Raw genomic sequence first — 15,792 nt, forward strand, 5'->3', positions numbered from 1 at the left:
GGCAGAAGGTGTTTCTGTGCTGTATATTGCATAAATTGTTGGGCATACTTTTTCAGTCCTGTTATCATTTCTCCAGGCATGTTACTGCATTTTTAAAGCTCATTTGCATGAGGAGATGTAGTTTTCAAAGCTTAGTGAATGACTGACAAAGTAATTTATTATTTCCTTTTGGTGTGTATGGCGCACTACCACAAAAAAACTGGTGGGCAGTTGATTATTACTGGAAACTATTCCATTTCGCTCATAGAATTAGTCACAGAATTCCCGTAAAGTTGAAATAAATAAGATCCTGGTTAACACTTTGAGACTATGGAGGTTTTCACATTATAAATGAAATATCAGAAGCTTGCAATTTGATTTTATTAGAAGATTTGTAAGGGTAGGTAGGCCCATAAATGACTTAAACTGGTAATGTGCAGAACTTTTAAAATGTGAAAACCCAAGTTTTCAAAATTCACACACGGAATTTGATACTTTGTAGATTAGTCCTTGCTGGAAAAATTGTGCATTTGTTGACTGGCTTTTTTAATAATTCTCTATAGAAAAGTTTTAATTTGAAGCTCTGCTCAAAACAGTTGTGAATACAGCAATTAGAATAACTTTTGAGTGACACTTTTTTTTCTGAGTTATTAGTCCGAAGTTAATGTGTAAATAAATGAGTGGCTGAACCACTTCTGCATGTACAGGATTCAACCTGAGTAGAAACCTTATACTTGAGTAAATGATTGCTTTAAGTATCTTATATATGTAATACTTCAACATCTGATGTATAACTTGGATCCATGCAGGTTTCTACAACCTGCAAACTTTGGAATGTGAATTTTGACCACTTGATTATATGGGTGCACATTTTAATCTAGTACAAAATACGTATAGCTTCTCTCCTCTCACCTCCCAGCACCCACTGGATGGGACATTTGCAGTCTCTACTTTTTTTTATTGAATGAATGCAAAAACAAAACTGTTCCTGATCTTAGTTGATAAGTGGTAGTTTGAATCACACATGTTTACTGTTTGGCCTCGTGTATAGTGACATTCAGATCCTTGAATTTGAATCTCTGAATGTAGGAATTTACAATGCATGGTGGTAACCTATACAAGCATTCCTTGTGTCATTAATCAAGGTTGAAATGAATAATGAGTTGGCGGTAATGAGTGGAATAAGGCTCAGCCCATAAAGTTTTACTTTGGTGAATACAATTAAAATCCAATGAATGCATGAACTCTCTGGGATCCTGTACTGTAACCTCAGACTTCAAGGCACTAACCATGATCTAAATGAAAGCAAGCTGTCTGATGTGACTGTTAAAAGGGTAATGTAGTACAAATATTTTTTCTGCCACTAAGGTGGCATTCTTTACTTATAAATATCCAAGCCTGTTATAAAAATTAGATTTTGAACTATATGTAGTAGCATTTGGCAAAGCCATTCATTTTAGATGTTTTTAAGTGCTGAGTTGCAGTTTTGAAATGCTTATGATGCACTGTAAAAGTTATCTTACATAAGAACATAAGAAATAGGAACAGGAGTAGGCCATACAGCCCTTCGAGCCTGCTCTGCCATCTGATCATGGACTCAGCTCCACTTCCCCGCCTGCTCCCCATAACCCCTTATCCCCTTATCGCTCAAGAAATTGTCTCTCTCTGTCTTAAATTTATTCAATGTCCCAGCTTCCACAGCTCTCCACGGCAGCAAATTCCACAGATTTACAACCCTCAGAGAAGAAATTCCTCCTCATCTCTGTTTTAAATGGGTGGCCCCGTATTCTAAGATCATGCCCTCTAGTTCTAGTCTCCCCTATCAGTGGAAACATCCTCTCTGCATCCACCTTGTCAAGCCCCCTCATAATCTTATACGTTTCGATAAGATCACCTCTCATTCTTCTGAATTCCAATGAGTAGAGGCCCAACCCACTCAACCTTTCCTCATAAGTCAACCCCCTCATCCCCGGAATCAACCTAGTGAACCACCTTTGACCTGCCTCCAAAGCAAGTATATCCTTTCTTAAATACGGAAACCAAAACTGCACGCAGTATTCCAGATGTGGCCTCACCAATACCTTGTATAGCTGTGGCAAGACTTCCCTGCTTTTATACTCCATCCCCTTTGCAATAAAGACCAAGATACCATTGGCCTTCCTGATCTTCTGTTATCTTCTGAAGCAGTTAAAATTATCTGTACACGAGGCAACTGCAGAATCTTAAAGCATGCATGCAGTTTAATTTTTTCACCTGAACTTTATACCAATGATGCTGTAACATCAAGAATTTCCTTTGCTTGCCTTGCATTAAGACATAAACCAAGTCATAGTGATTTGTTTCTTCAACCTTGGCTGGTAGAATGGGAAAACACAAATATTCATCTGTTGGAGCACCAATGTGGTGCAAATGGAATGGTAGGCCATGGTTTTAGTTACCCACTCTGAGTTCCCAATGTTGTGTTATTTGATATGGGGAATTGCTGAGCAGAAGCCCATGTGCTTCTGTGGACGTGAGGGGGAAGAGAAAGAGTGATCTTCAGGCTCCCTTTGAATCACCCAACAAGCTGGTTCAGAGAAGTATCAATTCACCTGATCCCTCAACAATTGAGGGTACACAACTCCCAGCAGACATCGGGCAGAAAAAGGTGGGGGTGCAGTTTATTATCTGTTTTCTTCAAGTTTGTATATGTGTATATGCTATGAGTCTTTTTTCTATTCCTTTCACACTGAAAAGAGGAAGCTAGATAAGTACATGAGAAAGAAAGGAATAGAAGGATAGTTTGATAGGATGAGATGAAATAAGGTGGGAGATGCTCATGAGTATAAACACTGGCATAGACCTATTGGACCGAATGGCTTGTTTCTGTCCTGTAAATTCCACATAATTCCATTCTATTACTTCGCGCCACCCCCCCCCCCAAAAAAAACCCTCATCCAATTGCAAAAAAAAAATTCCACTATGATTTGTACTTTCAGCTTTGGGGTTGTACACTCATTCACATTCTTGAGAACAGATGTTAAATATCTACAGCAATACAGTCAATAAGATGGTTTTATGCCAGCTATATCCCTTTATTGTAGATGTGCTTTCTTACTGGGTTCAATTACTTTAACAAATGTATCATACAATGCAAAGTGCATTGAGCAACTTCTGAGATATTTGGCGTTCCACTCCACAACTGAGTCATTTGCATTTGAGGTCATAACATTTTACGAAAGGGAAATACAAAGTGGTACTATACATTTTGGAATCCATTTCAAATGATGCCAGTTTATGTGCAGCATTAGTTGAGACCAGTTTATTTCCCTTACAGTGTGATGTGGAGGATCAGAAATGCCTTATGTGGATCGACAGAATCGCATTTGTGGATTCCTCGACATTGAAGAAAATGAAAACAGTGGAAAATTTCTGCGTCGATACTTTATACTGGACACTCGGGCAGACAGTTTGCTGTGGTATATGGACAATCCACAGGTCAGTCGCTTTGTTTTACATTGATGATAACCTGCTGGTTAAAGTCATACTGTTGTCATAAAGTGTGTATTATACAGTTCTATATTGGAAGTGGTTCTGCACTCGATATCGTTAAAATTCTTGGTAAAATGTGATGTAAATGGCAGATATGGTACTATTCTGGATTTTATTTTAATGACGTGCGAATATGCCGTACATCTTAACAGTTCATTTCTTCAAGAATCCGTCGAGTGCTTCTCTTGCGACAGCATCTTGTTCAGTAGCAGAAACAAAGCTATTTATATAGTAGTTCTATGCAGATTTTTTTGAATCCGTATTTTTTGATAATGATAAAGGACAGATTGATTATCTACATTTACTCATGCACAATTCGCATTTTGATGAGCATTGACAACAGTATTTCAAAATTGTATGCATCTTTGGAGCAGTTAAAAGTATGTATTTGCATATATGACATTTATTTTGTACACTTAAAAAAAAATATTGGTTTTATCCCATGAATATTTCTTGCACAAACCCACTATCTTGATTTGCTTCATGTAACATTCTGAAAACACTGGTCCACAATTTGCAGTCAGTGGTGAACCAATGTGGTTGCCGTTGGCCCTGAAGAAAGCTCCCCACCGAGATCTCGTGATCTCTGTCGCAAGATGTTTGCCTTTCTCGATGTGCAATTCATTGGAGTGCTGTGTAATGAGGATCCCCATTGAAGTGCTGCAATGATGTCAACAAGCTGTCTAAGTCACATTGAAGAATTCTCAGATAGCAAATGAAAAGCTGCTTTTATCCCCACTTTTAAAAAAAATGTTAAAGTAAAATAAATATTGGGAATAAGATAGAAGCTTAAATATCATGCTCAAACTTCAAGAAAACAAGATTAAAAAAATTATTTTTTTGTTATAATGGAGAAATTTGACACTCCACAAATATAAGAATTAGTTTTTGAGGGCCAGAACATTTGCCTAGCAATCAGTACGCTGTTCATCATAGGCAATCCCTCTGAATCAAGGAAGACTTGCTTCCACACCTAAAACGAGTCCTTAGGTGGCTGAACAGTCCCAATACAAGAGCCACAGTCCCTGTCACAGGTGAGGGAGGTGGGACAGATTTGCCGCACGCTCTTTCCACTGCCTGCGCTTGATTTCTGCATGCTCTCGGCGATGAGACTCGAGGTACTCAGCGCCCTCCCGGATGCACTTCCTCGATTTAGGGCGGTCTTTGGCTAAGGATTCCCAGGTGTCAGTGGGGATGTTGCACTTTATCAGGGAGGCTTTGAAGGTGTCCTTGTAATGTTTCCTCTGCCCACCTTTGGCTCGTTTGCCATGAAGGAGTTCCGAGTAGAGCGCTTACTTTGGGAGTCTCGTGTCTGGCATGCAGACATTATGGCCTGCTCAGCGGAGCTAATCAAGTGTGGTCAGTGCTTCAGTGCTGTGGATGTTGGCCTGGTCGAGGATGCTAATGGTGGTGCGTCTGTCCTCCCAGGGGATTTGTAGGATCTTGCGGAGACATCGTTGGTGGTATTTCTCCAGCGACTTGAGGTGTCTACTGTACATGGTCCATGTCTCTGAGCCATACAGGAGGGCGGGGACTACTATAGCCCTGTAGACCATGAGCTTGGTGGTAGATTTGAGGGCCTGGTCTTCGAACACTCTTTTCCTCAGGCAGCCAAAGGCTGCACTGGAGGCGGTGTTGAATCTCATCATCGATGTCTGCTCTTGTTGATAAGAGGCTCGTGAGGTATGGGAAATGGTCCACTTTGTCCAGGGCCCGCCGTGGATCTTGATGACTGGAGGGCAGTGCTGTGTGGCAAGGACAGGCTGGTGGAGGACCTTTGTCTCACGGATGTTTAGCGTAAGGCCTAAGCTTTCGTACGCCTCAGTAAATACATCAACTATGGCCTGGAATTCAGCATCTGTATGTGCGCTGGACATAAAACCCCAGTTATTTCCAGCAATCTTTTACATTTAATGGGGTATTTAACAGCGATATTATAATTTCATCAGTTTCACTGATTCCACTGATTACTGGCTATGTGTGCCCGGGGTAGGGGGAGGAATCCACAGCGCAGCCTTTGTCAGAATCGTGAATGACTGACCGCAACTTCAGGATTTCTGCGTTTAGATGCACATGTAATAAATCCTGAAGTTGCAGTCATTTTCAGAGGAGTAATGATGGAAAACGCTGACAGTTCCCTGTCGCTGACCACTGCAGAATCCAGGCCAATATTGCTTTCCCGATCAGTGATTTGAAGATGGTATGGTCTCCATTCATACTGGCTTGCATATTGCAAAATGCTGATTCGTCTTAGTAATTTGATTTCTAATTGATCATACGTTATCAGCTGATTGAAGAAAATCTTTTTAGAAACTTATTTATAGCTGGATGTAGCAGGCCTTTTAAACCAAAATAAATATGTTACCTAAAAAGATATGTGCTGCAGCTAATCTTATATCATTTTTACTGTTGCATCTTTATTTGCTTAATTTTCAGAACCTGCCGTCAGGAGCATCACATGTTGGGGCGCTTAAGCTTACTTACATTTCTAAGGTAATTACGGGCTTTGATGGAATTTGTTTGTCCTAATAAACGGAAAAATCAGAATATTAGCGTTTAGCAGTGCAGAAAAAAAGAGACCCAAGAAATCAGGATACCAGACAGGTAACTCAAGATTGCATTTCTGTCAATGAGATAATTCGATATCATCCATGTGTTGCAGAGCCTTACAAGAAAACTTCAATGGCTAGGTGCAAACCCACAGATTTTGAATCTGTGTTGAGATGTAATCCAGGCTTTGTGTTCTAAAATCCAGTATTTTTTTTCCCCCATTTCTACTCTTTGAACCAAAATATGAATTTGTATCAGAAGCATTTTTTGAAGACTATATATTGATTTTTTTTTTTACTGATCAGGATTTGTGAACATACAAACAATGACGGACAGGTAACGACCCTCTGGTCCATCCAGCCTGTGATACCTTGTGTATCACAATACCTGTATATACATTCCCACCCCATCCAAAACATCTCCAAGGAGAGGTAAAAAACCAGATTAAATACTCAGCCAACTTGGGGAGGAAACAAATTTGGGAAATTCCTCTCCGACCCATCTAGGTGATCGAAACTAGTCCGATCACTGTCTCTGAATCCCCGCATTACCTATATATTGTAAGAGGTGATGTCCGCCCCAGCCAGAAGCGGATCTAGCTCTCACTTGAAGGAATTTAGCAATTCGGCGTCCACCGTACGAGATGGCAGCCTTTTCCAAAGTTCCATTATTCTCCTGACTTCTAACCTAGATCTGGCCTTGCACAACTTAAAATTGTGACCCCTGGTCCTCCCTAATCTATTTAATTGGAACAAACTGTTAACCGGAGCACAACCTATTCCCTTCGTTATCTTATAAACCTCAATCAGATCATTCCCAAGTCTACGCTTCTCTAAAGTGTAGAGTCCCAACTCTTTTAGTCTATCTTGACAACTAAGATGCTTTATACTGGGAATTAGTCTAGTAGCCCTCCAACGCACCCTTTCCAAAGCCTCAATATCGCCCACCATATGAGGAGACCAGAACTGGACGCAGTATTTCAAGTGAGGCCTGACCAAGGTCTTGTACGAGGACAAAATAGTGTGCCTCATCTTATAATTAATTGTCCGATGAATGCACCCCAACACACTATATTTGCTCTTGCGATTGCTTTACGGCATTGCTCATGTACCTTTAGAGATCTAGGACTTTAGCATATAATCTAGACTGGGACTTCAGTGCAGAACCGAAGGAGTGCGGCATTGAACTATAATTAGAATAAAACTTAGAATTTCACATTGGATATTGCCCTGAATTCCCTGCAGTCCCTACCTTTTGCAAGAGCTAATGTCCGCCCCAACCAGAAACTGGTCCAGCTCTCGCTTGAAGGAAGGAACCGCATGAGACGGCAGCCTGTTCCAGAGGTCCACTATTCTCTGGGAATAGAATCATCTCTTAACATCTAACCTAGATCTGGCTGTACAACCTGGTTTAAAATTGTCACCCCTGGTCCTCCCTAACCTATTGGTGTGGTGTGGTGCTACGGTGTGCTCAAGTCAAGAATTGAAGTCATCGTGCTGTACTAACTTTTTACTTCAGTAACTCCCTGCTCTTAGTTTGTTTTATAACACTCCTGTGAAGCGCCTTGGGACGTTTTACTACGTTAAAGGCACTATATAAATCCAAGTTGTTTATTGATTATTTAAGCCATGACATAAATTATATAACTTTTTGGTATGTTTTGCATAGCATTGGCTCATTTCTCCAATTCTCTTCTTATCTGTCTTCTGTGCCATTCTGTGACTCGTGCTTGGGTGAATGCCAGTGCTGCTTGTTGAGAAACAGTGGTTTCAATGACTTTCCATGCTGCCTTATTTTAATCTGCACGTGTTCACTAGTGGCAGCCAAATTATATGCAGCAAGATCCCACAGACAGCACATAAATGAATGACCACATCATGTGTGTTTGTTTTGGTAGTGTTGGTTGAGGCAGGGATTTTGGGCAGAACGCTGGAAGAAGTCCCTCCTCCTCCTTTTCAAATAGTGCTTTTGGATCTTTTACGACCGCCGAAGAAAGCATCTCCGCTTTCCGAAAAAAGACACCTCCTTTGGATCTGCACTGAAGTCCCAGCCTAGATTATGTGCTGAAGTCCTAGTGGCCCTTGAAACCACAATTTTCTGGCTCAGAGACAAGTGTACTATCAACTGAGTCAAAGCAAGTTAGAGAAAAAGTATGTGTTATATATACACTTTGCCAAATGGAGTTCATTTTACATGGTCCTAAATTTTCCTTGTAATTGCTAATAATTAATACCTATAAGTAATTTATGTCCATTTGCAAGATACTGGTATATGCAATAAGCAGCCATATTTGGAATCCAATATAGCGGAAAAGAAGTACACAGTTCTGCTGGAAACTCGTTTTCTGAGTTTAAATATGCTGATTTCATCATAGCATCACTCTGTTGTGGGTACTTCGTCTGAGGGGTGCTTTATAATCCAGATTTATTTTCCTGCATGTTCATTCATATCTAATAACTATTTACAACTAATATCATCTTAACTTGTGTAGATCTATTTGCCAACATTTATGGAAAATAAAACATGTAACATTTCTCTCATACATTGATTTAACTCCTGTGATTTGCTAGGTCAGTGATGCAACAAAGCAACGACCAAAAGCAGAGTATTGTTTTGGTAAGTATTTTCCAAAACTGATTTTATTCAGTCTAAATTAATTATTATTCGGTTCTACTAATGATTTCATTATACTGTAGATAGATATATTTACTGTGTGGTATAACACACTTACTCTATCCTAAAGCATTGATAGAGAAAAAACTTGTGCTCATGTAACACCTTATCACCACCTCAAGACAGCCCAAAGCACATAAGTTGAATTACTTTTAAAGTGTAGTCAATATTAAAGAAGACTGACTTGCATTTTTATAGTGCCTTTCATGACCTCAGGATGCTGCAAAGCACTTTACAGCCAGCAAATTACTTTTGCAGTAAAACCACTGTTGTAATGTAGGAAATGCACTTGCCAATTTGCATACAGCAAGGTCCCACAAACCGCAATGTGATTGTGAACAGATCATTTTTTTTTAGTGATGTTGGTTGAAGGATAAATATTGACCAGGACTGGGAAAACTCCCCTACGCTTCTTCAATATAGTGCAAGGAATATTTTACGTCCAACTGAAAGACCGCACCTTCAACAGTGCAGCACTCCCTCAGTACTGCACTGGAGTGTCAGCCTAGATTTTGTGTTCAAGTTTCTGTTCGTATCAACCTGTTTTGCTTTCTTGCCATTTAATTGAAGAAAATACTCTGGATTTATTTTTTCTATTCCCTTAACTATCATGATCTCTGAGGCTCCTTTCTTGGCTAAAAAGCCCTAATTTCTGCCGTCTTTCCTCACAACTTGATCCTCTGACACTACTGATCAGCCTTGACCAATGTTCTCTTTAATTTTTTTTCCATGTGTGGTCCCTTTAAATTGCTGTGTGGCCCACTCAAATTTTGTGTATGTGGGTTTTTACAATGTAAAAGCCGGTGAGCGGCTTGCCAGGGACCTCTCTCAATGCGCAGCCACGCAGCTTTGAAGGAACATTGCTTATGACTCTTCTGCACTGTCTCTCGCACTTGACTGTCTCCTTTGTTTCTTGATAACCAGAACCTAATACAGTCCTCAAGGTGTAGTCTGATGAGAGCACTATTCAATTTGATCATGACTTCCTCTGACTTGTATTCCACGGTTTTGGCTAATTAATTTAGCATTTTATTGACTTTGTTGATTGTGCTGTGCATTAGTTTAACATGTTGCATGTTGACCCCTTTATGAAAAAGCTTTTAGCACTGAGTGTTTTCCTCTTTTTCTTCCCCATTCACAATTGGGCAGATTTCTTTAACTTGTGCCTGTATGGAGGCTAATTATGGTACACTGTGGCTTTCACCATCCTGCATAGGACAGTACAAACTTCAGTCTTAAACCAAATTATTGATTGTAAAGTAAGATTTAAGTCCTTATTTTGAGGGGAACTGTGTTCATTGGAATTGACATAATTGTAAACATTATGAAGACAATCTGTACGTTTGTGTTTTGAGTCTTTAAAAAAAATATATATCATGTTTTGAAGCAGCTGGTTACAGGCAACTTGGAAAGAAATCTTTATGCAGTAAACTTCCTTGTAATGACATTCCTTTCCAGTGATATCATGAAGGTAAGCCACTCAGGAGAGATTAGGCTGCACATGGCACTCCCTGATTTATGTCACTGCAATCAAACTAAAAGGGGAAGGGAGAAATGGGAACAGATAAATACACATGTACTTTACCTTATTAAATTAGATTTTTTTCTAAATTTACATTGTTTTAATTGTGCTTGGTGCTGATATCATTTTAGTTGTCTGTGGTAGTATCACATATGAATGGACCCTTCTCCATACAATGCCATTGTAAATGAGTAAAGCCACAAATTTATGGTTTTCATGGAAACAATGGATTGAATTGTAAATTCTGATGCACAAAATAGAGGTAGCTGTTTTTGAAAGCCCTTTAATCCCATATAACAAAATAGATTTTAACTTATTCAGCACAAAACAGTGTCCCAAATTTCATGTATAACTGCTGCAACATATTTCCATCAAAATATTTGCTAATTTTTAAGTATTAATAACTGATTGGAAAATGTTTTTGTGAACCATAGTAGAAAACGTCACAATGTTCCCTGCCCAAACTAGTCAATCAGTACGCAGCAGCTGCTTCACACCTTGTACCTTAGGGATTCTGATGTGTAGTTTAATTAACCAGTTTAATATTTTCTTCCTCCCCCAAGCCCATTTTTGACATCTTGCTGTACATCTCAAGATTTAAAAAGTGTAAAAGATACAAATTGAGTAAATAAAGGAATATTTGTGAAGCATCATGGGGATTGGGCTACCTACAAAAGGAAGGATATTTGAACGAGAAGCTTGAAAGTGACAACAAGTTGGAAGCAAATACGGACTGCAGAGGCTCAAGAAGCCGGCTCACCACTGCCTTCTTGAGGGCAATTATGGATGGGCAATTAATGTTGGCCTTGCCAGCGACGGCCACATTCCAAAAAGTTATGACAGCCATACAGAAGCTAAGATCGAGACCAGCAGATTTACTATGAGAGTCCGAGATTCCCCTGTTGTATTTTGGTAATTTTTACACTATATTTGGGTTCAGTGCCTCAGACCACTTTTACTTCCCCAAATATCCAGGAAGTTTGTAGTATGACCTGAGATTGAACAAAGAGCCTTCTTCACTGTATTTCATCTTACTGGTTTTGTCATGTCCTTTACTAGACAGTGGCTTAGGCTAAACTGGCAAACAGAATTAATAAACAAAGTAAGTGTACAGTTTCAGATGGACTCTCCGATTTGACCAAGACTGGCTGAGGCATACGTTCCAAAATCCTATAATATGTTTGTATTTGAGTTGAGTGGTGTGGCCTCTCTTTTGGCTATCAAACAAAATGACGAATTCTGCAACTATTGTATTAAAATAAACTAGGGCATGTTTTTCTGTGATAATGACAGAGCTATGACAAAAAGAAAAAGATACCATTATATAGATTCAGCAAAAATGTTTCTTTTTTTTTTCCCACAACCCTTTCAGTCCCATTTTATATTTCAGAACACTTAACAGTAACACAAAAACTGTTGTGCATGTGCAGTCAGCTTCTGTGCAATTTTTTTTAAAAATTCAGTATCTTGGCTTTGGAAGGAAGAGAATGATTCAAGCATTGGTTTGCTAAGTAGGCATTCAAATTTCTTCATATTCCACTCTATATTTTTCTTGATTTTTTTTCGATTAATTTTACAATTAATAAACTCGGTAGCCAATATGGGGCATTCTGACCAACAGGATTATAATCATGATGATGCCATAAGGTGTGATGTAAGGACATAATTGTAGTATGTTTGTGGGAACAAAATGCAGTTTAAAAATTGAGCAAAACATTTTTCTGGATCTGGAAGTTATTATGATCATTGGAATTCTAAGAGCTATAAGTATAGCTATAAGCAAACAGCAAATCTAATATGTAATTAGCAAAATTACAATGGTAAAATGTTACACGGTTGTGTTACACTCAAGTTGTGGAAACTCATAGTTGTACGGTATGAAGCTGTGCTAAGCAATCTATTTTCTCTGAAGCAGAAATTGCCCATTAGAGATTTTATAGTAAAGAATCTTTGTTTTGAAATAGAAAAACATGGAATTTAAACAGTATTTCATAATTTTGAAACCTATAGCCACTGAGTTTAATTTATAATTGTTGTGAAACCGAGCAAGACATCATGAGGCTGAAATTCAGGCACGCCAGAAAGCTGGCGCACCTATAATTTCTTACCTGTTTTTACCGCTGGGAGTGTGGAGGCGGTTGTCCGATCCATTTTCGGGACTCTGAAGTTTTTTTTAACGTTGGACCGGAAGCCGGTCATAAAGTGGGTGGAAGTGCTGCGGTAAGTGAGGCTGAGGGGCGGAAGTTGACGCGGACTCAGGACTCTGCCGCTGTCAATCAGCAGCGGAGCGGTAGTGACATCACAGCACGTATGCGTCACCACGCTCTCCCCTCCATTAAAGGGGAGAGAATCGGGCACTTTTTAACTTCGGCCACTGGGCCACCAGGGAGGGTTTCGGCCGGGCCAGAGGCCTGGCACCCAAGAAGGGGTGCCAGGCTGCATGTTGATGGCCCGGCCGAACCCGGGTACAGAATAGTCCGGCCGACATAGAAGTCGGCCAGCAAAAAAAAAAATTATATGGCAGCCGCGGCATTCGGCTCTCCCCCTTAATTTCCGCCGCAATGCCAGGGCCGAGAGAGGAGACAAGGTGCATAGACAGAAAAAGCTGTCTGGGGCACCGCGCAATTGGGCATCGATTTTATTTGCTGAATTTGGATCGGGATAAAATGGAGGTGAGGGATAGCGACGGTGTCCGCTTTTATGACGCGCTTGCAGCGGTCAGCAGCAGCGGGGCGGAAGTGGGAAAGGCCGAAAATTCCCCAACCTGAATTTGACTTGGGGCGGCTAGTTGACCACAAAGTGCCGGCCACGGGATTCCGCTGCATGGCCGCCGCAAACGGGGCAGTAACGGGTCTTTCCGAGACCCTGAATTTCGACCCCCATATTTCTTGTGTCACTCCTTTCAAGCAGCTGGCACTCTGAAGGAAGATTCTGTATTTTTTCCTCTGAAGATAAGGAACTTAAATTGCTGGGACAATTGCAGAAATTATGTACTATAATTAGCTTGGTTTAAACGCTGCAAGTAAGGTGACTATCGAAATGAAACTCGCTCTGAGCAATTCAATTAGTTATCAATATTGGTAAATACAGATTTTTTGGGTGGTTCTTGACTTTTAGCAAATGGATAATTTAAAAAATGTTTTGGGATGAAATTTGTGCTCAGGGTAATGATGGAATATTTTGTGCATTATGGTGTGGTGTTCTGAGGATTTGATCTGTGCTTGAGTAGAATATCAGATATATTATGAGTAAACAGCTAATTCATAAAGACAGTGCTGGTGTCCAATAGATGGTTTGTATTTTGCTAAACTAAACGTTGGCAGTATTATTATGATAGCAAACGGGTATAAAGTTTTCCATGTATCTTATTTTTGGCTAAGTCGTTGGTAATTTATTCCCATGCCACCACCAATGATCTGAAAATTATAGCTATAACATGCAAGTGTGGCCCTTGGTAAATCTTGTAAATATTCCTTTCCTCTGCTATGTGGCAACATAGGCTCAGAACTGACATTTGGAACTTGGGTAGGTTTGGAGGCTCATGAATATGAGCATGTAACGTGCTACTTGGATACAGTGTGTTGGTGCACCAGTATGATCTTTAGTTGAGATATATACGTATATGCCTATGCAAGTGTATGTTGTGTGTATATGTAAAAGGATTTTGGTGGTGGAGGATGAAACTGAATGTAATTAGAATGTGTGTGGAAGTCCTTGTGGCCACCTTGTAGACGAGCAGTGGGGGTTGGGGGCAAGGATGGAACCAAGGGGCACTCCTGAGGCGATCATACTCGGGTTTGGGAGATTGGAAATGACAAGCTATCATGCGATCTGTGGCTGCATTGAACAGTGATAATTCACGGATGTAACACATATCCTATAAATTGTGCAAGCATGTCATATTTTGCCTGCAATTAAACAAATTCAGTTAGTTAGCCCAGATGTAAAAATGACTTGCTCCTGACTGGGGATGTTTAATCGGTTGTTAGAGTTTGAGACTTGTAGTTATTTTCTCTTGGTGGAATTGTTGAAATAAACTGGCTTACAATGTATATGGACAGGCACACAACAAATCTAGGAAGAACTACAGTGATCTGTAAGTAAGTCAAGTTATAATTTTTGTTTTTCATGGAAATCTCCCTACATCTAACTGGATGTTAGCTTAACATTCAAAAATCCATTTTCAGCATTGCCTGAATTAGAAATACTTCATAGTTTAAAAACATGACAGAATTATTTGTTCTTATATAATTGCTAGGAAAGCTACAGTTTTAATGTCAAGCCTAAATTCTTCTTGTCTATCAACACTATCCTCATCAACCACACAAACGTTACAGTTTATGATGTCAAATGATTTGCTTTCAACTCTTTGGAGGATTATTGTATGTGGTAAAGTGTATCAAAGTCAAAAGTATTACTAGAATGGCCGAACATTTCTGATAATGTATGTGACTGCATACGTCATACACTATCTAGTGTTTACATGGTATTTTAGATGGAAAAACGTTTGACTCCATGATTCCATACCATTGTACTTGCTGTTTTAACTTTAACATTGGTGTCAGAGCACCATAAAGTTGTATACAGATGGGTTATATATGTATTTGAGATTTCTTTTTTTAGCTTGCAGAATCTTGAAAATTTTTTTGATGAAGGATGTAAAATTAAATACACATATTTAAATGTGTTTTGTGTAGACATGAGGATGATGCTACACTATGGTTCCATGTAGTTATAAATAATACGTGGAGGGGAGCCCTTCGGGCACACATTCAACACGATTCTGCAGCCGGCAGCTAGGCACAGGAATTCGGGTGCAGTGGCTTATTCTTTTTCTCCCCGCCGCACCTCCTGTTTCCTGAAGATAGAGGCCAGATGTTCTCCCTTTACCCTAGTTTAGATCTATTAACTCAGCACAGACCGGGGGTGAAACATGGACCGTTCTTGTATTTTAGACCTCCACACATCACATGTTGCATTTACTTACTTCAGTCATTGAGGGAACCACAATAATAGGCTCTCCAGTAAGATGATCTAAAATTTTCTGTTCAGAACTTACCACAATCTCTTAATTATGTGATGGAGGTATTTGCAGTGATTGTGCAAAAGAGAATGGCCCAAATGGTAAACTCAATCTCTGTATTATGTCTAACCTGGTCACATATATTTATCAAGTCTAAAGCATGTATTTTCTTCAGCTTTTTTTAAACACATGCAGATAAATGAGGCTGTCGTTTCAAACATGACTATTCTCAGAAAAAAAATTGTGCTTTTTTAAAACAAAAAAAATGCATTTGGTCAGTGGCGAATGTTTTAATAGTTGCAGTGCTTCATTAATGAGTCTAAAATCATGATTTTTATCAACCTGTGTCTTAACAGTCATTAATGCAGGAATGAGAAAGTATTTTCTGCAAGCCAATGATCAACAGGACTTGGTTGAGTGGGTGAATATACTGAACAAAGCTACCAAGATCACAGTAAGTAAAGCTCATCCAATTGTCACTATAATGCAGTCAGTAAATGAGGATCAAATATAA

General features: G+C 39.5%; 1 protein-coding gene across 8 annotated transcripts in view; it reads left to right on the forward strand.

Annotated features, from left to right (window-relative positions):
* The window catches only part of plekha1b (pleckstrin homology domain containing, family A (phosphoinositide binding specific) member 1b), a 126,965-nt gene that overhangs the window by 77,782 nt on the left and 33,391 nt on the right, over positions 1–15,792 (forward strand). For all 8 annotated transcript variants that reach the window (XM_070876697.1, XM_070876699.1, XM_070876698.1 and 5 more), the window contains exons 2-5: positions 3,296–3,456; positions 5,947–6,003; positions 8,631–8,676; positions 15,635–15,732. In XM_070876697.1, the coding sequence (XP_070732798.1) occupies positions 3,316–3,456; positions 5,947–6,003; positions 8,631–8,676; positions 15,635–15,732 (342 nt within the window). In that variant the 5' untranslated portion in view covers positions 3,296–3,315. The remainder of the gene's footprint in view (positions 1–3,295; positions 3,457–5,946; positions 6,004–8,630; positions 8,677–15,634; positions 15,733–15,792) is intronic.

This window comes from Pristiophorus japonicus, chromosome 3 (assembly GCF_044704955.1).
Source record: "Pristiophorus japonicus isolate sPriJap1 chromosome 3, sPriJap1.hap1, whole genome shotgun sequence".
Classification (NCBI taxonomy): Eukaryota; Metazoa; Chordata; class Chondrichthyes; family Pristiophoridae; genus Pristiophorus; species Pristiophorus japonicus.